This window comes from Pleurodeles waltl, chromosome 8, assembly GCF_031143425.1.
Source record: "Pleurodeles waltl isolate 20211129_DDA chromosome 8, aPleWal1.hap1.20221129, whole genome shotgun sequence".
Taxonomy (NCBI): domain Eukaryota; kingdom Metazoa; phylum Chordata; class Amphibia; order Caudata; family Salamandridae; genus Pleurodeles; species Pleurodeles waltl.
In genome coordinates, this window is record NC_090447.1 from 1521221940 (window position 1) to 1521248212 (window position 26273).

A 26273-nucleotide genomic window follows, 5' to 3' on the forward strand; every position below is an offset into this window, starting at 1 on the left:
TCTTACTCTTGCTTCTGTGTACATCTATTTTGTGTGTAGTATGTGTGTTTAAATGTGTCATGATTTATTAATCACTGTCCATCATAGCACATGCCTGGATATAGGCACAATACGAAAACTTACTGAGTCTTATAAGCAGATATTTGCAGACTCAGTTACCTGTTTGGTTCAAAGCTCTTCCAGTTATTACAAACCACATAGTAGCCCCTTATGCGGATTAAATGGGACATATGTAAGCACTATGATGCGGAAACATCATAGCACAAATTAAAATAGAACCTCAGTCAGAGTGCGATCAATGGAAGCACAGCAATCAAGTTGAAGCAATCAGCACTTGGTCCATGCTCCAGCTGAAAGAAGAGGTGAACCTGGCCAATTAGAAGGCAGCAAATGAAAGTGACAATGTAGCCAGTGAATGCTAAGGAGTGGGTGGACTGCGAGGACCTTTTCGTATGCAATATCTCTTGCAAACGAGAGCACATACAGCGCATGCGCTGTGACAGGTGAGACCTGAAAAACATATCAGTGAGGCTAAAGTGCTGCATCCCAGCATTTGACACAACAAAGATACCAACACTTGTCCCCTAGAGTAGTTGCCCATGTGTGTACGTGCAACCTTGTCCTTCCACTCTGCTGTTACTGCTACTTTCCACAGCTGTCAATCCTTGAACTGCACAACCCCGGGCGTGGCTTCGTCAGTAAGATTGAGGGGGTGTGAAGCTCAGGTTTCTCGACAATCAAGCAGCGCATGAGGGGCGGCTCATGGGGCTGTGTGTATTGTTAGACACAATATATTTCAAATTAATAAAAAAAAATTAAGACCTTCAAAGCAGATGAGAGAGCGAGTGTTTGTGTTTTTGTCTATGTGTATATAAAAATCTCAGGTGACATTTGACAGGCACCTCACCATACCCGACTGCAAGCACTTCTACCCAACTGTGTACAAAAGAATAAAAATTTGTTGGGGGAGGTAACATCAAAACCAACCCCCCAAAAACTCCGCCCCTCTGCACAACCACTGTGTGACCTTACGTGTGTGATATCGTTTGAGCTACAACACCAGAGGACTGAATCCGGAATCAAACTGTGCTGATGAGAACATTCAAGCCATGATGTTACTCGTGCGTGTAGTCACATAAATAACTGCACACCTGATTAGGGGTGCGCATCCGCTGGAAAGAATAAATAAGTTCCTTCATAATTAGATACACATCCAGAGTAAGGGTAGTGCCATTGGAGAAACAAGATAAACAAGCATTTGCAATGCAATGGGTCTCGCATTTGCTCGAGTTAGAGCTATTAGCGTTGTAAAATCTTTACCGGAATTTTCTTGCCACATGAATTGAAAATGAAAAGTAAAACAGTTTCCCATAAGCAAGCTGATTCAAAGTGCCACGGCCGCCATGAGCATCAGCGTGAAGAGACACACAGAAGGAAAAAGAAGTTTGCTCGCAGTCAAACTTATCGGCAAAATTGCAATTAGCCATGTAACGGGGCGATGGCCAAGAAGGCAACAAAACCTCCCCAAGGAGGGACAAACGTAAAGCAGTTACCAATGTCATCAAAGGATTTTTGAAGGGCAAGCCCACGATTGAGTGATAGTGAAGGGCGTGAGGTGGGTGTTGTTAAAAGCCCAGATAGATACCAACACGTCGGAAAAGCCCTGCTATGCTCGACCTAAAAATGTAGTCCCAATCTGACTGAGCACAAGTTCACTGTAGAAATGCTTGTTTAGCCAACGACCAATCCGATAAAGTGCAGTCGTGTATTATGACCAACAAAGAGGCAACAAAAAAGGGTCAATCTAATGAAGAATAACAAGAAATGAATTGAAAGCTCCTTCCAACAGCCAGGCATCAGCTGAGCCACTTGGAATGGTCATTCATAAAAAAACCTTTGCAATGAATGATAACGCACTCATCGAACCGCATCAGCTCCTACTGAGATGCAGAGGTTACTGAAACACTCTCCATTCTTTTTAAACAAACACTGACAAGGAACAACAAATAGTGAATAAGCAAAGGAGAGAAATTAAACACAATAATAAAACACCAACATTATTTTAGATGCAAAAGTACTTTTCACCCTCTTGCTTCTTCTTAAATTTACTTCTGTCCTTCCCAGCTGTCTTACCAAAGGACATGGTACTTCTTTCCACCATACCCAGCCTTCACTCAGTACCCCACTGATCATTCAAAACGCTCACTCTTTTCTTCCTCACTTCCACAGGATTGTGGCACTTGGATAATGTTCTGCATACAAATATCAGGTTTTTAACTCCCTCACTTGCAACTTTGTGTTGTCATAGAGGTCGTTCTCTACTCATCTTCGTATGCTTCTCTCTTTTCCATGTTCTCCTTTGCACCCGGCCACAGTTCTTTCATGTTTTCTTCTCTGCTCCTCAGAATGTTTTCACTCACTCTCCCATCTTCTCCTCTGAACTAGAACAGAAGGTGTTGGCCAGATTCCTGAGGGCCCGGACGAGGAGGCAGAGCAGATGTGAGATGCCTGACCAGGCAGGAGTTGGTTCCAGTCGCAGGGAGGCGAGGTGGACACCCATCCACACATTTCCAAATAAGTTCATTATCGCATCAACATGACAACATCTGATCCGAAGTTAACAACAACCAACAAACCACATAAAGCAGGCCACTGTAGTCTACAAGCAGAAGAACTGGATGAATCTCAAAGTGCACTCAGAGACCTCGGACAAGCCTTGCCCTGTAATCCATCACAAAATATTCCAGAACTGGTCCAAATTCATCAAGAGGGCTGCATCAGAGCTCTAAATGGCACGAGTAATCATCTCCATCCCAGTATATATCACAGCGTATTGTGCTAGTCGTGGATGTGTGGTATGGTTCCACATTGACACAACAACTGAGCTGATAGAAGTAACAAGTTGGTCAATAATTGGGTCCCCCACAAGACACCTGGAATCCACCCCCACTGTATACCATATAAGAGTGAAGAAGTTTGTGCTCCAAGCATGGCCCCTGTGGCTGCAAGTGCATTTACCACTTATAAACAACAAGTAAAAATGAACACTGAGAATCTAAGATGATAAAACTTGTCAATAGTTCATAATCAATTAAAACAGTCATAGATAAAATAAAAGTCACGTTATTCTTTGACATATTCTGCACGCAGCCAAGGTAATGAATAAAAACTATCACCAGGCCACCGCCTGTTATAAATAAGAACAATCAATATCTTTTCTTGTATTTTGAGAACATCTAATAAGACCAATTACTGCACCAGCAGATGTTTTCGTGGTCTGCACTAAATATCCTTAGAACGAATTTAAAAGCAAAAAAACATGTTTATCTAGGACATAGCATTTTTTAAACAATAATAAAACACCTAATCACATAAAAATCCACTGTACACAATTAAACACTAGATCATACATATAATAAAACATGTCCTAGCTATATAAATAGACCCTACTATATAAGGTAATTGTTCTTTCTCAATCTAGTAATTAACCCACATTATTATCTCTCAACGTTGTGTCCAAGGTAATTAAAAATTGACCCAGTGCACATTTCACATCTAAAAATCTCATGTCCATTAAAAGGTCGATCACTTGTCCTCTTTCTCTAATACTATTATTTAAAAAATAGGTTTTAAGTACTTTTTCTGTTGCGGTAAGAACTACAATCAATCAGGATATGGACTGAATTCATTTTCCCATTAAGACCACATTGACACATTTTCTGTTAATTTTGCAGACCTTCCTGGTTGCCTGACAAAGACTAAATTTATTCCACAGCAAAACCTTACTATGCTGTGATGCATCTTAATGCTTGGAATCTTTTCCAAATAGGGAAAGATTCCATCATTCTCCCAGGAATTTAGCAAATGAAAAACTGATCTTTTATTACTCACATACAAGAGATCCTCAGCCCTGGAGGCCTGTTTTAATAGGCTTTTAAACTCTGCTTTACTCACACCCATCTCATCGATCCCTCTTGTTACTTGTATATTTAGTAACTAGGGGCAGCCAGAATTCTTCCTCTAACCCCCATGCCCAAGTTAATTCACTTTGCAGTACCTCCTTTTCACATAACTGGGAGATTTTCGATATTTCTAAGTTATCAATTCTTATCCAGAATTTTAACATCTCTGCACAAGCGGTTTGTGTCCACCCTAATAAACCTGTCTCTATTCTGATTGCTTGCGCCATGGTCGAGGTGGGGAGGCCAAGTAGCCTTTTAAGACACTCTCCTTCTTCCGAATCCCATCTGTCCGATAGTAACATATATCCTAGAAACTAGCAGGGGTTTCTCACTCTGTAAAGAATTTATTTATGGATTTTTCTGAAATTGTGTTAGAGATTGAAATGCTGTGGCTGGAATTGTGGGGGGAGAGGGCGAGACTCAGGCCCAGATTTACTAAATAGTCATGCAGTGAAGTGCAGCAGCAAAAAAATGCTGTGCTGCGTGAGGAGAGAGCAGGAGAACCCCATATTTATGGAAATATGTCTCTCTTCTCCCATCTCCCTAGTGCCGGCGCTGATTATAGCTGCAGTGCGCCACGCACACACCTGTGCTCCATGGTGCAGGGTGTGTGTGAGTCTAGCATAGGCTTTGTACTGCAAGGTACCCTACCAGTACAAAATACTATGCGTAGACATGCTTTAAAACATTTCCCACATTGTATGTGTGCTGCACAATGCAGCATGCATGCAAAGTGAGGAATAAAAAGTAGAAATGAAAACATTTCTCCTTGTAACACCTGCTTTCAAATGGCGTCCTGTCTACTATTGTTAGAGAATAGGGATTTGCGTCAAAAGGCATGGGTGGTTGCATGGGAACACCCATGCACCACCCAGGTACCGCCCCCTTGGCGCTAAGTAACGCAAAGCAGTGCTTTGCGCTGTTTTGCGTTACTATCAAGTGATTTTCCAGTGCAAATTAAGTTTTGCGCTACAAAGGAAATAGATAAAAAACAGATTTTGTGATGATTTGCATCACTTTTGTGACGCAAACACAACTTAAAATCTTAGTAAACATACCCCTGTCTACCTTGTGCATATCTGAATCTTTCTTCCTACTCCTGTCCATAGTCAACTTCATTTGATCAAAGAAATGCATGTCCCCTTTGTGGACTGGCCTTTTGGCCACTGATTGAAGGCATCCACACCTAACCTGGGTTTAGACTCTGGGTTTCAGTTGTCAGGAATCCCCAAGGTGCCTCCTGCGTTACCTGTCAGCATCCCCAGGGATTAGGGTTAAATCATATCTCTGTTCTTGGTTAAACCTTCATGTTTCTAAGTAAACATAATGTGCTGTGTTACACAATTGGTTTTTATCAATGCTTGTTTGCTAATGTAAGCAGGTGTAGACATGTGCTTCTCATTGGGTTGGTGTAGACATGTGCTTCTAATTGGTTGTGGTGACTCATCCACATGTGGAAACTCAACTGCTTTCATGATTGGTTATAAATAGCAGGGCGAAGCATGCCTCCCTGCTTGGCTTTGTTTTGCTTCCAGATCTCAGCATCTGACTTGGCAGTCCAGCCCCTGCTATCATCCTCGTATTCAGGACTTTTGAGGCAATTTGATTCCTCGTTCCTGTACCAGCTGACACCAGGCATTCCTCCAGCACTCCGGAAAAGACTGCAGTTAAGTGACAAGTATTCTACAGGGAGTTTGTTCTTTGAGCGCTGCGCTTTCCTAGAACAGCTGGTGTATTTCAGACCTTGTATTTTGGCAGAGTGCATTTCTGAACATTCTACATTATTATTGTAGTTACTTGCCTAAATGTGCTTCAGGAAATCTGCTTGAGCTCAAGCACTACAAAAAGTGAAAGTGCAATTTTAAAAGAGCATTTACGTGACCTTTCTTTCTCTAATAGCATAACTCTTGGATTTAAATTGTAATTCATGCTTGTTTTTCAGGTTTGAGGAATTTGCTTTTTGAAGGGTTTTTCACACACGCAGTGAAACCAAACCAAATGGGCCACCCTAACTGTTTAAACCCAGAGTGGACATTTGTAATTCTTGGATTGTTTTTGTTCCTTTTAGTTTAACCCTATGCATGCAGGAAAGTTCTATGTGATATAATTAATGCCCTTGTTTGTCTTTCTTGTGCATGATAAGTGCGACCACAGTTCTAATTGTAATGTGCAACAATGAATCTCTGTGAAGCCAGCCCCAGTGTTGCAGTATTTATTGTTATGGTACTCAATTTGGGTTTTTGGTAATGCAGTGTTAGTAATTCTGCCAACAGTTACTATCCAAGAAAAGTGCTGGAGCATCCCGGTGTTCTTCTACCGCTCCCCTGCCCATATCAGAAAGAGAGATTCAGTTTCAAGGAAGAGGAGTGCACTAATTCTACTATCACTCTGTCAACAACGACCTGCCCCCCTGACACCCGAAGATACAGGGTGCCTGGCTGGACCAGCAAGACTTGGCAGTGTTTTGTCTCTTTCTCTTCCACTCCCCCTTTCCTTTTGGGACACCTGCCGGGGTTTCTGTGTCCACCAGGAAGTGCTGAGAGGTGTTCCAGGAGGTCGGGGGCATACCATCTCCCCTGCAGACATCCTGCTTTTCAGGTGAATGGCACCTTCTCGACATCAGTGGCGTAACAAAACGTAAAGGGCCCCACTGCAAAGTACATGTAGGGGGCCCCATCCCCTTGGAACCAGTCAGGGGCCTGCCACCCATGCACACTGTACTGTGCTGAGGGGGCCCCCTCGAGCTCAGGGGACATCACACCGCGGGGGCTGCAGGAGCCTTTGTTATGCCCCTACCCGGTTTCTTAGAAATTAAGTGTTGGGTAATGGGAAGCCGGTGAGACCAAATCTCACTTGAACCCATAAATGGAGCATAGCCTGTGGTCAACCAGAAACCCTAAATTTTCTATTTTCATTTATGGACTACCCAAAAAGCTCATTGTCCCATTGCCATTGTTTGTTTACCTGTAACACACTATGTCGGTCATTATGAACATAGCGGTCTGGGCCACCATGACGGCGGTGGCGGTAATTACCGCCACCAGCATGGAGGTCCAGACTCCCATATAATGTTCATGGCATGACCACCACTGGTGTAACTCTGCCGCCGCCAGGCCCCCTGGGGGAGGGGGACAATAAAAAATAAATAAAAACTTAGTTTGTCACCGCCGTCCTCTCCTGCTGCCTCGCTTGTCCTCCATCCTGTTCTGGTGTCCCAGCATTTGCTGGGACACCATAGGAGTCTCCCCAGCAATCCTGGCACTGCTTTCATGCTAAAGCTAGCATGAAAGCAGCATCAGGATTGATATAACCGGCAGTCACTGCCACTAAGACACAACCCTGTGGCCTGTGCAGTTTCTCCAGTCCGGATGTGTACACAGCTGGGCTGGAAAAACCTAAGTGTGGATGTGTGTCTGGACAGCCATCTTAGGCCATCCAAACACATATGCGCACTTAGTGCACACGATTCCTCACCCCCCCCACCACCTCCCGTGGCCGAACACCGCCCCTCCCTGCACCTGCTGGCTGAGCCAGCAGCAGAAAAATAAAGCGATAATCAAATATCGTTTTATTTTTGTGCTGCTGGCTTTTAGCCAATGGGGAGACGCTCCTCCGCCAATGACAAAAAAGTATATTGGTCTATATACAGAAAAGTGATAGAACAAATATAGGCCCAGACCATAGAGGTCCTAGCGTCTCCTTGCTCCACATTAGCGTTATTTTTTTCTACGCTAATATGGCCCAACAAGGCCAAAATCCCAGCGCCAGATTTAAAAGTGGCGCAATGCATGCATTGCCATGTGCCAGGCATAATGTATGCAAGGGAGGGCGTTCCCCCGTTAAGGGGGCCGAAAAAATGGCGCAAAGAAATATAAAAGAGCAGGCTTTAAAAGGGGGCATACCATTATTTATAATGGGCCTTTATGTACTCTGGAGGATTAGCGCCAAAATATTGGTGCTAATCCTGCAGAGTACATCAATAGCATCAAAAATGTTGACGCTATTGCCTATACCCTGTGCCTTGGTACACCATGTATTAAAAACAGCGCACACATGGTGGCGGTATGAGGGCACAAGAGACTGCAGGAAAAGTGGCACTACATATAATGTAGCGCCACTTTTCTTAAATCTGGCCCATAGGGCTTAGGTTACATATAAATGCACAGGGGTAACAGGAAGGACTAAACCGGGAACGTATGATACGGTCTGATTATACACAATCCGCAATACGAGACTTAAGTTTGACATTATGAAAAAAATCTATGTACTGCCATCCCCTTCACAGAGATGTCTGCTGATCTGTATATACATATGGATTTTATTCTATAAATCCGTCTGATCTCGTCTTACTCCTTGAGAGTAATTTAAGAGTTAGGGCATCACACCTTCTTAAATCAATCGTCCATGCCCCTATGTACGTATAACCAAGGGCTGTATCCTTTCTTCCAGCAGCACGATAGATTTAGAAGGCTTGATCTTTAGTTTACATGATGAAACCTCAAATTAGTATGTATGCCAAGAAATGACCACATGAGCTTAAAGAAATTAGTTATGAAAATCTTAACCCAAAAGGTCTGTTTCACTTTCCCCTGAACCATCTGATTCATTGCAAATCAAAGTGTCAACTCTCTCAAACAAGTTTTCTATAACTCATAAGGAGTGCAAAGAAGGTGAAGAGTAGAAATAATATAATACGCACAACCATGGATAATACCGTGTTCCTACAAGTTGCACCACAGACACTCTAATAAGATTCCTTACTCTTTCTCAAAAGCGGTCTACTGAGCAAAATATCACCTATTTCTTTTCAATGCTTCATAGTGTCAAAAGTTTTAATGCCACCTGTGTTGTAATAGTTTGGAAACAATTGCTGCCATCTCCCACAATTTCAATCTCATTAAAGCTCTTTCAATTTTAAAAACAGAATTTAGGCTCGGCCTCAGAGGTGACGCTTTACATTTAAAAAAATGTATAAAGATGAAGATCTGTAAGAAAATAATAAAAATGTGACTGTGAAATAATCATTTTATAAGGCACATTTATTAAGTCCTTGACCAACATATTAACATAAGACAAATTATAGGTTCTTGAATTTTAACGTTCAGTGCTGCATGAGGAAAATTATATAAGTCCCAGAATCGAGGTACTAGATCGTTGATTCGTTTTGATTCTAATAATGAAGAGGCCAACGCGTGCTTCATAACTTTACACAGTTAATCAACGCTACTTTGAGCCATCAAATTATGTAATAACAATCTGAAATTTGCCTAAAGACTCATGCATAATTCTCAATATTTGTTGATTAAGATGAAAGTAGCATTCATGTTATCTAAATTTTATAACTGGCAGTATGGGCATACTACAAGAAGGAAGGTGAATAATTCTGATCTCGCAATGGCATGGTGACCATCTGCAAAGTCACAGCGTTTCACAATAGGAAAAATCAAGAGTAACGAGTCTGCAGAAGAGCCCCTTTCTTCTCCTAGTTTTTGTATACAACATAATACCATTCTCCATCCACAAATGAAAAATAGAAACCACCACCTCAACATACCAGATTTCCGAAGGGGAAAAAAGATCACGTTCTTGACCTTAATTTCGGCACCATTAAGACTAATCTAACATGTAATAAGGTTTCCCAGGAACCCGTTGGGAAAAATCAATACCCAAAAGGTCTCAAGCCCAAATGGATTATAACCTGTTTGAACATATTAACCTACTTAGACAAAAGAAAGGCAGACTGATATTTTTAAAGTATGCCAACTGGACCATATTGTTTCTCCAATTCAAGTTTTTTTCAGAGACATTATAGTTTCTTACTTGACCAAAGAAATTTAGATGTAGCCTTATCTATTAACCTAAAAAATGCAGACGACGACCTCCCAGGCAACAGGCTTAGCGGATAATTAAAAAAAAAAAAACAGTTATTGTAATTTTAAATTATTCTATTCGACCCCACAAGGAACAAATACACAGGGGACTACTCATTGGTCATAACCTTCACCGTCTGAATTAGTCTCTCCATTTAGTTTCATAGTGTATTCCATTTTGTTTTTCAATAATTGCCAGGGTATCGTAGCGTGCCTTTATTCCATCTTAAGCCAAACTGGACGCCTACTCTTCCTGACATAACTCATTTGGCAGCATGCATGTGGGTTTGACCTTTTTCAGCTGCCTCGATGCGTAACAGGATTTCTGGAGATGTCTGCACATTTGATAGGAAAAAAATAACACTGTTCATATAAGCAGTCAGCTTATAAATGCTCCCACTAAATGTACTTGACAATGCTGTTTGTCTTCAAGGTACACAACAAAGATTGCAGAGCAAGAAAAAATAACAGTGGTAGTTTTTTTGCGCAAGAGAGAACTGAGGCTACAACATTCAATTACCTCTGACTTCTGCTATTGTTTGCTGATACCGGGCTATAAGTATGCTAATTGTTACATAAATAAATTTGTTCTAATTTACGTTGGCTTCAAAAACCTTGTTGAAGGCTTTTTCCAAATCAATGAGGGACAGTCTTGATACAAGCCTGCATGCGTTACAGGTTGTAAATTCCTTCTGTTATCACTTTCTAAGCTTGACCTAATCAACTTTGTTTATGATGGGTGAATTTAGGTTTTTATAACTTTCTTCATCTATTCACTAGTTTCTTATCTTAAAGTTCGTAATAATCAAAGCGATCAGCCAAAAACTTGCTGGTTCTATTAAGTCTTTTTTTCTTTTTTTGGTATCAAGACAATATTTGATTCTACCACGATTCTGATTCCCTCATCCATAAAGAAATTAAATAGTTTACTTAAGATGCTCACTAGGCTGAATTCAAACATTTTGTAAAAAAGATGTGACAGACCATATAGCCTGGGAGCCTTTCCCACAGACAAATCTTATCACCTTTTAAGTTTCTTCCTGTTATAAGTCTATTCAATGTAGGTTTCTCTAGCTCAGATACCCTTCAAGCTTAAAAGAGTTGAGGAGGCAGTTTATCTTATTTTGTTCTCTTGTCTTATCTGCTGTTTTTTTCTTTCACTAATACAGATACCATCCGCTTTCATGACCAACTGGGATAAAGCTTAAAAATTCCAGCTGATCAAATACTTCTGATATTCATACACTGCCTGTAAGAAGTTTCTCCTTTTTCATTATAAAAATAATTACAGGATTTCCATGTCCTCTTAGCCTTAAAGCAGCAATTTTTAACCGGTACTGAATGTGGTTTCAGGTTTCATTTTTTACCACCGTACACTTCTTATCAACTAAATTACCCATTCTACAACACACGCTTTTGTGGTTTAAATATTTTTATTAATGTATAGAACAATCTGCATCAGTAGTACACAGGACAGCATGGCACTTGAAAACAATTATTGTAGTAACCCCAGTACCATACATTTTAAGTCTGGCTGAGTGCAGAGAATAGAGTAGGAAATGAACAAAGCACCAATCTTAATGATTCTTCAAAATAAATATGAGTACTCTATAAATCTGCTATAGATTTGCTTAAGTCTTCTACTGGAAAGAATTCTGAAATCGGTTCACAGTTTAAAAAAAAAAAAAAAAAAAACAACATCACAATTCGAACAACCAACGCAGATTGGCACTCCCCTGTCCACACCACTGTAGCTTTCTTCTTCGAGTCCAACTACTTCATGGCTGCAACAGGGCTTGAAACTAATGTTTTACCAACTATCCTTGACACACAGCCTCATCACCATAGGAAACCAATTCATTTTTTCACAAGTTTTAGTTTTTGGCTATTTATCAAAGTCATGTATCTCAGAAAGACACTTTCACCTGCCCTGTTCGCTAGGTGAGCTCTTTTCTATGAGCCACTCAGTTCTGCCAATTAATTTCTGATACAGGGAGACCTCTGTTAGGCAGAGACAATGCTCTTACCTCCTACCATAGCAAGCAGATCTCCCAAGAACCACTGCATGGAGAAAGTGATGCACTTCTGAATTTAATCCCTAATTTTAGTCTGAGGCTATCTGACACAATATTTGTAGGACATGCCCCAACATCCACTTGCTCTTCCCTTGCTTCTATAAAGGGCAACAGTTTTCCAATTGCTGTCTCCTATGGGGTCTTATCTCCCTATCCTTCATCATCTTCAGCATTCTAACCACTCTGTGGTCCAGTTGTTCTATGTCCTTGCTCTGTGTTGGAGATGCAACTTGATTTGTGGGTGGGGGGGGGAGTTGTTAAGTAGTCTAATCCAGCCTGCCATATGCTACTGAATCTTCTCCTGCACCTCCAGTCCTCCCCACTTCTCACACCACTGTTGCTGCAGGTGGCAGAAAACAGTCCTTTTGTGTAGGTTCCACCCAGACACCTCACACGCCATCTGTGCTGGAGGTGATCAGAATAACAGACTAACTTCCTGGTCCCTGAAGGGCAAAACATGTTAGTAGGGGGACGTGAGGAATTATTTTTGGATACTGCTGTACCTCCATTTCTTTTTTTAGCAACTGTTCTTAATGAAAAATGTGTTGCATTGGTTAGAACATGGCAGATCTAAGCAAACATCTGGTTGGGGTAGCTTCTGATAAATAGATGTGATTACAATACCGTGATGTTCCCAGAAGCATGGATGGTGAAGCTCTAGAGCTCCTAAAGTTTGGTATTTTTATGGAAAAGTGAAAAAGAGGATGCATGTATAACTATTTGGGAGGGTTTGAGAAAGCATCAATAAAATTATGTTGGTTAAACAAGTAGACCCCCATTTCCTGATTGTTAATATTAGACTCGCAAATTCTATGGATTTAAAAATAGTAAATGTGTATTCACACCCTCATTAGCTTGGCTGGTCAACCTTTTACTACGATCAATTAATACTTTGTAAACTAAATGGTTCTACTTTCAGGACAATGTAATGCAATTTTATTTGTACACATATAGGCATCTTACCCAGTGACATCTGAATGTTCTAAAGCTTTGGGAAATATAGCCCAACAACCCTCTCAGGTCCCTATAAAGAGGTGGAATTTCTGTAGAAACCAAAGACAGGTAAACCACACCTGTCAACTCTGAAGTAGGTGGGGTGGTCTTGCCCACCAAGCTGACCAACTCTTAATTATTTGATAAGGGGATAGCTAAGCCAGAGAAAGGATTTAAGCTTAAAAAGGAAGATGAGATCCTTGCAGCTGTGGAGCTTACCATGAACTAGTTTAGACAACTGAGTTGCAAATGTTCATTACAAGCATAGGTGTTTCCACAAGTTACAGTGACTCTTGCCCTTTGCCGTGGTGGAAACTTTGAGCCATACACTTTTAATTATTTTTGCATAATGTATACATAGATATGCATCACCTCCCTGTTAAATGCACCATCATTGTACTCTGGGAGCCATGCAAGTGTTTACCTTACAGTGCAAGCCCTTAAATGGGCCACATCATAGTGAAGGCACCAATCACCTTGAGCTGATGGCTTAGTAGGAGATATGCAGTCAGGATGTAGGTGGCTACAAGGCATGGGAACCTCATTTCTGGTGGGTGGTCATGGGTTCTATCATAATACTGGTATTGCAGGTCTTTGATTTTGATACCGGAAGCCATGACACTTGTTTACACTGATGGCAGGAAACAGCTCCTGTACCTCTCTGTTAAATTAGGCTTTTCTTACCCTACATAATCTCCCAGCTGTGGTGATATTTTCAGCTCAACAGTGAGAGGTTCTGTGAGAGGATCCACCAAGGAATACTCGGTCTTGATTCTTCAATATGTACAGACACCCTTCCAAGATATGTGCTCAGTATACCAAACTACTGCTCCCACTCAGTAAGGAACTGAACAGGATGTGGAGAATGCAACTGAACTGTCTGGCTTTTAATTGTGGAACAAAAAAAAACATCTGCTGACAGGGACACAACATGCTGCATCCAAGCTGAGAGTAACAGGTTACAAGTATATGGGTATTATTTTAATTATTGTAATGTTTAACAAACTATAGTCTGAAATCAAAACATTTAGATTTTGGTTTGACAAAGTTACTTACTTTTGGTAGCAATATTTCTGGATATTACTATATCTTCCCACAGGTTTTTCATCTTACTATGCTCCAGCTGCCAGAATGAATCTGGAAGGCTGTTCCCCCAGCAAATGCACTCTAACAGACTCGGTGGTCCCATGCGACTCTAGTGACAGCTACCCCAACCCATGATGTGTCAACTGCAGGAAGATATCAACTAGAAATATTGACATTGAACATAACTCATTCTTCGGATCATCTCTTCTCCCCACAGAATATTCACCTTACGAGTGAGTCCACAAGCAATACCTGTTCAAGAAAGTGAGACTGTGCAACGCTGACTAACCTAGAAAATCATGCAACACATCCCTGCAAAATACCCATCAGTGCGCACCTGAGATGTCATATTATATACAAAGATACATAAAGAGCACCATGTGGATGCCTGGCAAATTTCCGTAGATGCTGCCATGGCCCTCAATGAATGGACATGCCGAAAGGAGAGTCCTTCTTAGCCAAGGAATAACAAATCTTAATACAAAGGGTAACCCAATGAGATAGTACGCTTGGTCGCCACCTTGTCTTTAAGGGCTCAAACAGAGCCCACAAAGAGCTGAACCTACAAAAAGTGCTAACATGTACAGGTAATGAAGAAGGAGGAAGCATGCCTGGAGTCCACTGTGTTTAAACTCTTTTCTTGGAAGGGGAAAGAGGAGGAAAGAAAAGAAGTAGGAGCTATAGACCATGTCCCAGGTAGAGACAACTTTGTGCATAAAGGATGGGCATGTGTGAAGCTCCAGCCTATCTGGCGAGAAAACATAGAATGGCAGCCAGACTGATTTGCCTGTAGTTCATATACGATATGGCTCAATGTGATCGCCACTTAAAATACAGTCTCAGAAATCAGGTGAACAGAACACCAAGTTACAATGTCATCCCAACCCAAAAGTATTGGAGGGAACAAGTACAATGCGGCTTTTAAGAAACACCCCTCTATGGTAACCTGAACACGGAAGGCATATGAAGACAAACAGAGCAGCCAGATACCCCATCACTTTGCTCAGCAAGGCTAGGCAGCCGCTACTGTGAATCACAAATTAGAACAGGAAGGCAAGACTCGAAGAGACTAAAACCTGCAAACTCACACCAACTACAAATTTTGACCAATGGCAGACATGGTAATATGCATCTAGACAGCCAGAAAGATGTCTGTTACCTATGAAAGCAAACAGAAGGCTTATCCATGGCGCTGCTCAGTCTCCATACATAAAGATGAAGTTTGAAGTGGAGGTCCCCGCCACCCTGCTGCAAAAGCAGATCTGTTCTGTTTGGGAGGGGAAAAGAAGGCCAAGTGTAGAGTTCCAACAGACTAGACTCACAAATCCTCCTCGTCTAAAACAGGTTGTTGAGAATCAGCTATGGTAATGATGATGTTCCCATTCCTGATGATCCAATGAGAGTGGAACCAAGGCATTCACCCTTGCTTATAGCGTACCCACTAGATGGCCCACCAATTCCAAAACTGCTTGTCACAAAACCCATTGCCAAATACATCTCAATACAGGCTCCAAAATCCCACACTGCTCAGTCAGTTCTTGTAATAGATATTGATGGTGGTGTTGAGAATTATCTGAACACCATTCTCCAAAATGGAAAGGAGAAAGGCCTTCAGAGAAATACATACTGCCTGCAACTCGGTACGCTGATTTGCAGCTGCTCCTCTGATGCGGATGAAAGGCCGCACACAAACATCTTCCCCAGAGGAGCATCTCAGCAGGAGGCATCCATAACAATGGTGACCTGGACAGCGATGGACTAAAAGCATGACTTAAAAAAACAAGACTGGAGGGACACACCCACCAATGTAGATCTAGAACAACAAAAGAGAAGTTCTTTATTCAAGCTGAAACACACCCCTGAAACTGTAGCCACCTCATGTACCATCTGGCATGCGGCACAAACTGGATGAACGAGATGCTAAAGCCCAACAGGCAAAGGACCTATAGAAGATGGATTGGAATCTGATGCAGAAACATCTAAATGATATTGAGAGTGTCTGAAACCTTATGAGGTGGAGCAAAGGCTCCCAAGGAGGTTGCATCCAGGACTGTGCTGATGAAACACAGCCTCTTAGTAGAAGTGAGATGGAACTTCTAAAGACCAGTGGAAAAGACCATGTGGTGAAGGAGGGTCATGGTGCACTTTAGCTGGAGCGAGATCAAGTTACAGGGATCCCTGGCTGCGCCAACCAGCCTTTGCTCACTGATCAGAAAAAAGATTTTTCATGTGAAAGGGAAATCTTCTTCCAACCTGTCCCGCCAATTCTCGCAAAACAAATACCTACTGTGCTAGTAGATACATGGGGTGCGCCAGACTGTCTGAAGTAAAAACCTTTTGGCCTATTGGTTCAAGCAGTTTGAACTCATGGTCGACAGAACATAACATGAATTTGTACATTTCACCCTTGGTTCTCCTGGTGCTGAAATACGAAATGTTTATTATTACCCAAGTCAAAGCTACCCATTTTATCTACCACAGAAGGGTGAAAGGCTGAATGGACCCATCAGGTTTCAAACCTGTGACCAGGAGGTCAAACACAGATTCCTGGAGTGGGTACATTAGTTCACTGAATTACTTTGTGTGCTCATAATCAAACACATCAGAATCAGAACCAAAGAGCTCCTCCAGTACAGGGAATCCCTGTGCTGTAGGGAGAGGCTTCACGTGGGACTGCTCATCGAACGCATAGATGGGGCTCAGAGTGGCATAGAGGATGGTACCAGAGACTGTGTCTGTAATAAAGCCAAGGAGGTACCAGACTGTGCCTTAGTAGGTGTAAAGGCTTCTTCGGAGGGGGCGTGGCCTGCAGCCGATGGAGCCGCACGTCTAACGCGGAGCACCCGGCGGCAGTCACAGGGCCCGAAGAATCCTGAGGGCACAGCGGCCCCAAACATGGATCCGAGCGGCGCCCAGGAGTTCGGAGTACCTAGGGCACTGAAGCCAGCGGCCGCATGCGGGAAAGAAGGCGGTGTGCCGCTGAACGGAGCGCCTGAGACCCGAGTCGGGGCGAGCTAAGATGACGGCCGCGGCTTGGGAGTAGAGCGGATCGGCGCTTGATGGCACTTGAGACGACTGGTGCTTAGAAAAGGCCGAGGAAGAAACCCACAACCAGGTATGGCAGGAGCGGCGGCACCCCCCCCACCTCGTGGAGATAGTGTGAAATGGTGTTGCCACTGTTGTGGGGGGGGGGGAGGGGCTCACCTTATTACTGGGAGCCGGCTCTTGCAGGTTGGAGAAGAAGGCGAGGACACGGGGTGATGGCCCCCTTTTGTCCTACCCTCAACACTGATTGTTTGGGGACAGAGAGCGCAACAACACAGTGCTGCAATTGCCCCACAGTGCATTATTAAGAGCAGAAGGGCGATATTAAGGACACGGCTACCCTGGCGATTGGAAGCCCTGACTGAGAGCAATAACATAGTGACCATTGGTGTTTCCATCCAGCGAGTGAAGTGGGGGCGCATATCTCGGTGAGGCTGCGGAACAACATCGCTCCCAATTAACGGGTGCCAAGACCAAGCTAAAGAGACTTGAGTCACAAGAACAGACCCCCCCCCGGACTTACTGGAAACTCGCAGGAGGGGTGCTGGCCGAGGATCCTCCTGGCTTGAACAAAGCCTGGTGTCTTGTTGCTGCAGGCGGTGCTTGGTCCTCAATGGAGTGGGAGACTGAGGAACCGGACGGTATGGGTGCTACCAAACCACCTGAACAAACATCTACCGCTGGAGCAAACATTGATGCACCCACATCGGAGACCACACTGGACCAGATACTTCAGGAGATCCAAGACTCCCGTGAGGCCCTTGAACAGAAAATGGACACTCTCACAATGGGTCTCTCCTTGCTGAGAGATGACCACCGGAGGTTAACAGACAGAGTGGTCTCCAACGAAAGGGCCCTGGAACAGCTGACTCCGAGCCAAAAAGCCATTTCTACAAACCTGGTAGGGCTTACTTGTCGAGTAAAATTGCTGGAAGCGAGGGCAGAAGACGCTGAAAATCTTGCTTGTAGAAGCAATATCCGTCTAGTGGGACTATCCTGAAAAGGTGGAGTTGAGAGCAGCAAGCACAGAGATTTTCCTGGAGAACTGGCTTATCCCCCTTCTTTGCCATCGAAAGAGCTCATAAGGTGCCATTCAGACCTCTCCCCCCAGGAGCTGGACCTCGCCCAGTTGTTGCCAAACTGCTACATTTTAAAGACAGAGATCTTATCATAACACAGGCACGACTAAAGGGGGAAATAATGCTAGACAACCAATGGATAATGATTTTCCCTGACTTTACCAGAGAAGCACAAAAACAGAGGGCCTCATTCAAAGATTCCAAACAGCGGCTCCGAGACCGAGGAATTCAATACGCTATGCTCTTCCCGGCTAAACTGAGGGTATCATATGGTGATAAGACCCACTTCTTTACCTCGCCCCAACTGGTATGGGACTGGCTGGAGACTCTGGACCCACTGACATCTGCTCCACAGCGAGGAACCCCACGTACAACCAACAGAAGGCGTAACAGATCCAACAAGCGTGGAACAATGGGGATTTGGTGATTGCTGGAGGTATATCTGCCCTACAGCCAGAGACTATTCTTTTCATTCTGTATTACATGACTTGCATGTTCGTCTGGACATATTCATTGCCTCCCCTGAGATACAAAGCGCAGTGGAAACAGCAGAATACCTGTGCCGCATTACTTTAGATCATAATCCCCTGCTGCTGTCACTGGCCTGGTGCAGGGAAAAACCTAGTATCCCAACCTGGCGTCTCAGAGCAGAGTTGCTCGAAGACGAGGCATTTAAACACTCGCTATCGGCGGCAATTGGGTATTTTTTTTAACCTTTAATACAGGAACGGCGTCAACTAGGGCGATAGAATGGGAGACATTTAAAATAGTCATCACAGGAATATGCATAACAGAGACTATAGGGATTCGAGGGTCCTTAGAATTAGAAATCCAAAAACATGAGGAATCCCTTAGAGAAATTTAACGCCAGAGACCCAATAACCGATAATTGGCCCCTTGTCTTGCTGATCTCAAAGAAAAAATTTCAAAGGCAACCGAAACGTTGAACCGTTTTGATTACAGAAAATACTTGGCTAGCTAACACGCAGAGGGAGATAAAGCAGGCCCACTCTTGGCGTGGCTTGCGGCCCGCCGAGACAGCAGACAGCGATAACAGAAATTGGTTGGGTGTCGTCTTTATGGACAGAGCGCAATAAATACACGGTTTGCTAACTACTATTCCCAACTATACGCGCCACCTGTCGAGGCGCTGAGCCCCCACCCAATTGGAGGGCTTGAATTAACTTGATCTCCCACACCTGGGGGAGGAGGACAGACAGGTCCTCGAAGAGCCAATCTCAATAGCGGATATTAAAGCCACAGTCCAAAATATGGCGAGAGGAAAGGTCCCAGGGACTGATGGACTTCCTGTGGAGTTCTATAGGGTTTACCTGGAAAAACTAGCCCCGCACTTGTGTAATCTATACACAGAGGCAAAGGAGAGGGGAGCTCTACCTCAATCCACAAATTAAGCTATCATGATACCACTTCTAAAGCCGGATAAGCCGGCGAGAGATGTGCGCTCATATCGCCCCCTGTCCATGCTCAACTTGGACTATAAGATACTTAGTAGAATACTAGCTACCCGTCTGCTGCCTTTTATGACAACATTGATACATAGAGATCAATCTGGGTTTGTCCCCCAGCGTAGCACTGCACAGAACATAAGACAGCTGGTCTCCATACTCCACTCTGAGTCTCCAACCTTACAGCAGGCGACGATTATTTCAGTGGATATTGGGAAGGTGTTTGATAGCCTTAGGTGGGATTACTTAGAAAAGGTAATGCTGAAACTAGGTCTTGGGCTCAAGTTTGTTAGATGGACTCAGCTACGCACAGGTAGGACTATATCTGATCCATACCAAATTGGCAGGGGTACCAGGCAGGGTTGTCCCCTGTCACCCCTACTCTTTGCGATAGTGGTGGAACCGCTTGCCAGATGGCTAGATCAGGCGTCTATTTTGAGGGGCTTCAAGTGGGACTGCAGGTGCATTATATTGCACTATATGCAGCCGATATGCTGATCTTCCTGGGGGACACGGAAACTGACTTGCCGGGAGCTATGGCCATGCTAAAATGCTTTGGAGGAGCATCAGGTTTACGGATAAATTGGCAGAAATCTTCCATCTTTCCCTTAACGCAGGGGGTCCCGAAAATTATTGATACACGAGGGCTCCCCTGGGCACCCACTCCATTCCGTTACCTGGGAGTTAACATATACCATAAAACAGTAGACTTACTAGAGGGGAACGTACACAGTGCAATAAGGAGATTGAGAACTGATATGCAGTTTTGGGGGACACTTCCACTAGCGGTTATGGGGAGAGTGGCGTTACTAAAAATGATAATGCTGCCAAGATTATTGTCCTATTTCTCTACTCTTCCACTGGTTATACCAAAATCAGTATTCAGTAACATAAACTCCGTGCTATCCAGTTTTATATGGGGATTGAGTAGACACAGACTGGCATTGAGCACTCTCCAGAGGCCCACTTTGGAAGGGGGGTTGGCGGCTCTGGACATGGAGATTTACTACTGGGCTGGCCAGCTACAATGGTTGGCAAGATCTTTAAGTGAAGATCCAGCGGACCAAAATATGCAGTATGATTTGGGTGGACTATATCACGCCCTCCTGAGCGTGTTGCTGGCCCCAAGTGGGAGGAAGCGGCGATTACCACCAGAGTGGCATGCTGTGCGGGCGTGCTGGGAGCGTGGTCTGAGGCGCTCCCATACGGCAATCCCATATACTCCGGAAATCCCAATGACAGGTCTGCGGCATGTGGTGGGGGGGCAGGCTCTAACATGGATTAGGAGACTAGCTTCATATAATATTACAGTGCTGGGGGACCTGTATCATAATGGGCAGTGGTGCACCTTCGCAGAACTGCAGGAGCAGTATGATGTTCCACCCGTAATGTTCCTTATATATAACGCGATCACTAGAATTATACAAAGGACCTGGAAGCTGGGGTCTCACTAACCAAACATGAAGGTTGCAGAATTATTTGCTCACGGGGGAGACAGGGGTGTGATCTCTGCAATTTACAAAGCCTTACACAAAGATACATTCACTTCTCTGGACAAACTTAGATTGAAGTGGCAGACGGAGTTGGGGACACCAATAGATGAGCGGAGACGGACCAGGATCACCTCACATATATACCCAGCAACTAGAAACGCTTGTTTTAAATTAATAAACATCTATGTCTATAATAGAGCTTCTCTTACCCCCCACAGAATTGCAAAGATGTACGCCACTGGGGGTGGGGGTTGCCCCAGATGCCCAGAACCGGAGGCAGGGTTAGAACACATGTTACGGAATTGTCTGCAAATAGTGCCTTATTGGGGAGAGGTATTTAAGAAACTGCCCGCGATTACAGATAGGAGACTGAGACTGTCTCCATTGACAGCACTGTTAGGAGATTTTCCCCGCCCCTCTAAAAAGACAACCAATAAATATATTGAACTGCCATTGATTTTGGCCAAGAGAGAAATTACGAGCCATTGGAAGGATGCTGGGGGCTCTCAAATTCAAAGATGGCAGAATGCATTGATAAAATGGGCTGAGGCAGAGGGAAATATATTACATCAAGAGGCAGCACGGGGAAGAGGGTCAAGAGACACGGCGCGACAATGGGACACAATATTAGATTGCCTCAAACACCAGATGATACAATCTCAGACAGCCCTCGAGGAACATCGGAATCGGACACGGACGACGCCTCTACCACATAAATGTGAATATATACTAAACTGTGAAGGATCAGTTTTTATGTACGGAAGTGTAATGACAATTGTGAAATTATATTTTGTATGCTGGAATGCAGTTGGGGGGGGAAGGTAGAGTGTAGGGTGTGGGTTGTTCTACACAGTAGATGTGTGTTTTTCACTATTTTTGTTCAAAAAGCTAATAAAAGGTATTACAAAATAAATAATAAAAAAAGGCTTCTTCGGAAACGGCACATAGTTCGGAACTTGTGGAGGTGAGAGTCGTATGACATAGCAGCTCTTGCAACCGCAGAGCCTGTTGGATTATGCACACTGTTTGGGACTGGCCCAGAGGGATAGGGGAAAGTCTTGAAGATTTCAAATAAGGCTTGCTTCAAGACCTCTACCTGCGAAGGATTGGCAGATGGAGCTTTGAACTCTGGTCTAAGGTTTTCAAGAACAGGGATTAGCTCCAAAGAAGAAGAGTATTATCTGGGCATCTGGAATGGTGCCGGAAGGAAATGACTTCTCCTTCCTATGTCGTTTCCTTTGTGTTTTGGGGAGGACCCTTTTGGAAAATGCTCCCTGTCACGAAACCTTTCTGAAGGAGGGGAGCGGGATCATTTAGGAGTATCATTGCAGGCCTGAGCCAAAAATAATTTGACTGTCACATCCTGATGGTCTGAATGAATTTGGAGGTACAGGAGTCACACATCGATTGGTGAAGGAGGGGACATTTCCCCCAGTCAATGTTGAATACACAGAGGATTTTAAGGGTAAACACAGTGAGAAGCTCTGGACCCGCATCTGAAAGGTGAGGGAAAAAAAGGACCTGACTCTAGAGCCATATATACTTCCACATCGTCACATCCTGGGCCTATGGAACTGTAGCTGGAGTTGCACGGGGCCACCTGGAAGTGCTCAAGCACTTGTACTGGGGAAGAGTTTTTCAGTCCAATCTGGCATCTGTAGAATATCTTTACGGTGAGGAATCTGTATGTCAGAACTATTACTTCTACACTTATACACGAAGATATGCCCATTGTTGGGCAAATTACAAGTGAGGGTCATTTACGCTAGCTTTTGGGGTGCATTCAGAGAATACAGAACCACATAGCAAGGGTGTTAGCTAGAGTAACCGGAGGAAGAGACATTACACAAGGGAGGCTACAAATGAATTCAAATTATTGTGTAGGAGAAAGCTGCTTCAGGTTTGTGGGGCACAGCTTAGAAATAAACATATTTTGGGAATTAAGCTTGGAACACCTTTAAGGTACTCTAAGGACAGGCAAAAAAATATTTTCTCTTCCAGATAGCTAAAGTTCTCCTCGCTCGCTGTGCAGTGAAAATGCCTTACTGTGGTGTGGAATCTTTCAAGAATGTTAAGATTTTCCTTGTTAGATGGATCTCTTTCCAGACCTGGGTTAGTGGCATGGTCTCACTTCCCTTTTGAGTGAAAAGTTTCCTACACTCCTTGCAATGAAAGGGCCTCACACATCTGGACTTTTGATACATTAGATCATTTTGCTTTTATGTAAAGTCTTTCCCACACTCTCTGCACTGAAAGGGCCCCTGACCTGTATGTAAACATTAGTGACTTTTAAGCCCGGACTTGTAAAGGAAGTGCCTTACACATTGCATGTAATCCAGGAGCTTCACCATTGAAGTGGATTTTCCAGTGCTTTACAAGACCTTCCTTTAGAGTAAAGCTCTTCTTTCCCTCATTGCAGTGAAAGGGCCTCTCTCTTCTGAGTAGTCATGGGATGACTTTCATTTGTGTGGCTATTTTGGTGATTGAGAAGATACCTTTTGCGAGTAAAGCTCTTCTCACACTGTGGGCACTGGAAGGGTCTCTCTCCTGTGTGTATTCTTTGGTGTGCTATAAGATTTTGCTTATAAGTAAAACTCTTCTCACAAACATTGCAGTGAAAGGCCCTCTCTCCTTTGTGGATTATTTGATGCTCTTTAAGATTGTTCTTGCGAATAAAGCTCTTATCGCACTCAGTGCACTGGAAAGGTCTCACCCCTGTGTGTGTACATTGGTGCATTAAAAGTACATGCTTCTGTGTAAAGCTCTTCTCACATACAGTGCACTGAAAAGGCTTCCCCCCAGTGTGGATTCTTAGATGGGTTAGAAGATTTCCCTTCTGATTAAAGCTCTTCTCACACATTGTACAGTGAAAAGGTTTCACTCCAGTGTGGATTCTAAGATGGGTTACAAGATTTCCCTTTTGATTAAAGCTCTTCTCGCACTCGGTGCACTGATAAGGCCGCACCCCTGTGTGGATTTGTTGGTGCATTAGAAGATGTGTCTTTCCACTGAATCTCTTCCCACAATCAGTGCAGGTGAAGCTTGACTCACTCTTGGGGATTCCTTGCTGTGTCTTCGGTGAGCATGTATTGGACTCGTTCTCACTCATACTTCCAGACTCGGATGGGTATGCTGCAGAATAAAAAGGAGCATGTAAATTGCATATGGGACATTAAAAAGAAAAAATAATAATAATTAGAGCGCTGTAACTACACTCAAGGTGGACAGTGCGGTCACACAAAGTTGTTGGGTGTTATAATAAATTGAACGTGACAAGCCAACAGGCAAATATTTTACAGTTCTGTAAAACAAACTGCCAGTGCATAGCCAAGCAAAGGAACAATTACTTATCTGCAATCCTAGCTCTGCTCTAGGGGAATCTTTGTTAAATGCACAAACCCTGAACAGCCCCGCTCATGCACAAAATGGTTCTACATAATACTTTTCTTTACAAAAGAAAAAAACAGTTTTAAAAGAAACACCTTTTCGATGTTCTATTGCAGGCTATTTTGTACTATATCTATACATTTATATATTATTTTTTTCTTTAAAATTAAAAACATCACAACATTAGAATAAACACTTCCATTTTAAAAAGAAAAGTGAGAAACAAACAAGGAAGTATAGACAGACAGGCTGCAGCCTACCAAGGCTGTAAACCCAAATGTGCTCTTCAAAAGGTAGCAACTTCACCAGTCTGCCATCACACAATGTCAATGGCAGTTAGCGCAGTTCTTTTTTACATATCTTCGTAACAGGATACCGGATAATAGCGATCAACATTTTTGATGTTTCTATTTGTTTTTTACTTGGAAACCTTTCCAAACCTTCAGAACACAACTTCACTTAAAATCTTTTCAACTGGAGAGTTCATTGTCATTTTGCTCCTTTTTGTTCAACCTTTGCTAGGAGAACTTTTCAGGGACATGGAGAAAATCCTACTTCATGCCCTTCAAGAAAGTCAGTGGAGATAACAGCAGTCGGCAATAGAAAGTCTGAGGGGTCAGGACGAGGTGCTCCCTCTACTTTCCCAGAGACTCTCCAAGAGGGAGCACCAAGGCAAAGCCTTGACACGAAAAATGTGGATGGGCCCTGTTGACGTCTGTTTCCGCAATGCCAAGCACCATTACGGCTGCAACGTGGTCAAAGTTCAGGGTCAGTTTTTCATCAACACACCGGTGTTGATAGCAGCAATAAAGTAGACTATGAAATGTTCAGCAAAGAAGGATAGCACATCATGCAGGTCTTTATACCTTGCGATGGCATTGGTGCGATAACTGAAGAAAAGGAGGTTTCTGAATACTTCGGACTCTGCATTTAAGGGTCTAGTAAGCAACTTGTAAATCTATGTCTTTAGTGCCCCTCTCATCAACCTCTGCTGCCTCCAAAACATCCTCACCATGCAGCAAGAGTTGAAAAACCAACTTCTGCTACACTTGTTTCTCCTGGGGCTCCAGCAGATCTCCCCCTCGTGGCCCCGACCCACCAGTGGCAAAGCTAGTTGATCCACTACTGCCTACTCTGCCTCTTCCTGCACTCACCAGGCCATGAATACTACACCTCAATAGAGATCCGATCCCGGAGTGAAGCATTTGAAAACATCTAGTCACTGTTTTGGTCATTGCTGACATTTGAGAAGATGACCAAAAACTCTATGCTGTTCAAAACCATCACCATGTCCCCCATGCAATTTTTTGCACATTGCCTCATGTCTCATCAGTACAAAAATATCATCAAACCTTGATGCCTCCCCCTAGAATCTTGCAGACAGATATCACCACATTGAACTACATGATAGTCAGAAGGGCTACAAATATCAACACTCCAATTATGGCCACTTGGTCAACTAAAGCTGTGCTATTCAAAACTCTTCATCTCTTGCAAACTAAGATCCTACTTTCCTTAGTTTACATCTCACGCCAAACTCCTTCATCTTGTCTGCTGGGAGGAAATGCCATAATTCTTATCCATCCTCTACAGTACCTCCTGGCAAGAAAGGCAAGATAATGGATGCTGCATGGAGGGTGGTTTGGGTTATCTTTTCAACAGCAATGAAGGCAGTTCGAGCTTTGCTAGGCAGGAATGGTAGGTCCTTGTGGGAGTCGCTACAAGGCTTTCATGAAAAATGTGCCTCTATTACAAGTGTCTCAAAGGGGATGAATCTCTTGCTTAACAAACATTTTATAGCCATCATGGTGGAAAGA

The 26273-nt window shown here is 43.4% G+C and overlaps 1 protein-coding gene across 2 annotated transcripts in view; it reads right to left on the bottom strand.

The window, feature by feature from the left end:
• Positions 1-11255: 11255 nt before the first annotated feature.
• The window catches only part of LOC138248878 (zinc finger protein 182-like), a 90204-nt gene continuing 75186 nt past the window's right edge, over positions 11256-26273 (bottom strand). For both annotated transcript variants that reach the window (XM_069202855.1, XM_069202854.1), the window contains exon 8: positions 11256-24201. In XM_069202855.1, the coding sequence (XP_069058956.1) occupies positions 23480-24201 (722 nt within the window). In that variant the 3' untranslated portion in view covers positions 11256-23479. The remainder of the gene's footprint in view (positions 24202-26273) is intronic.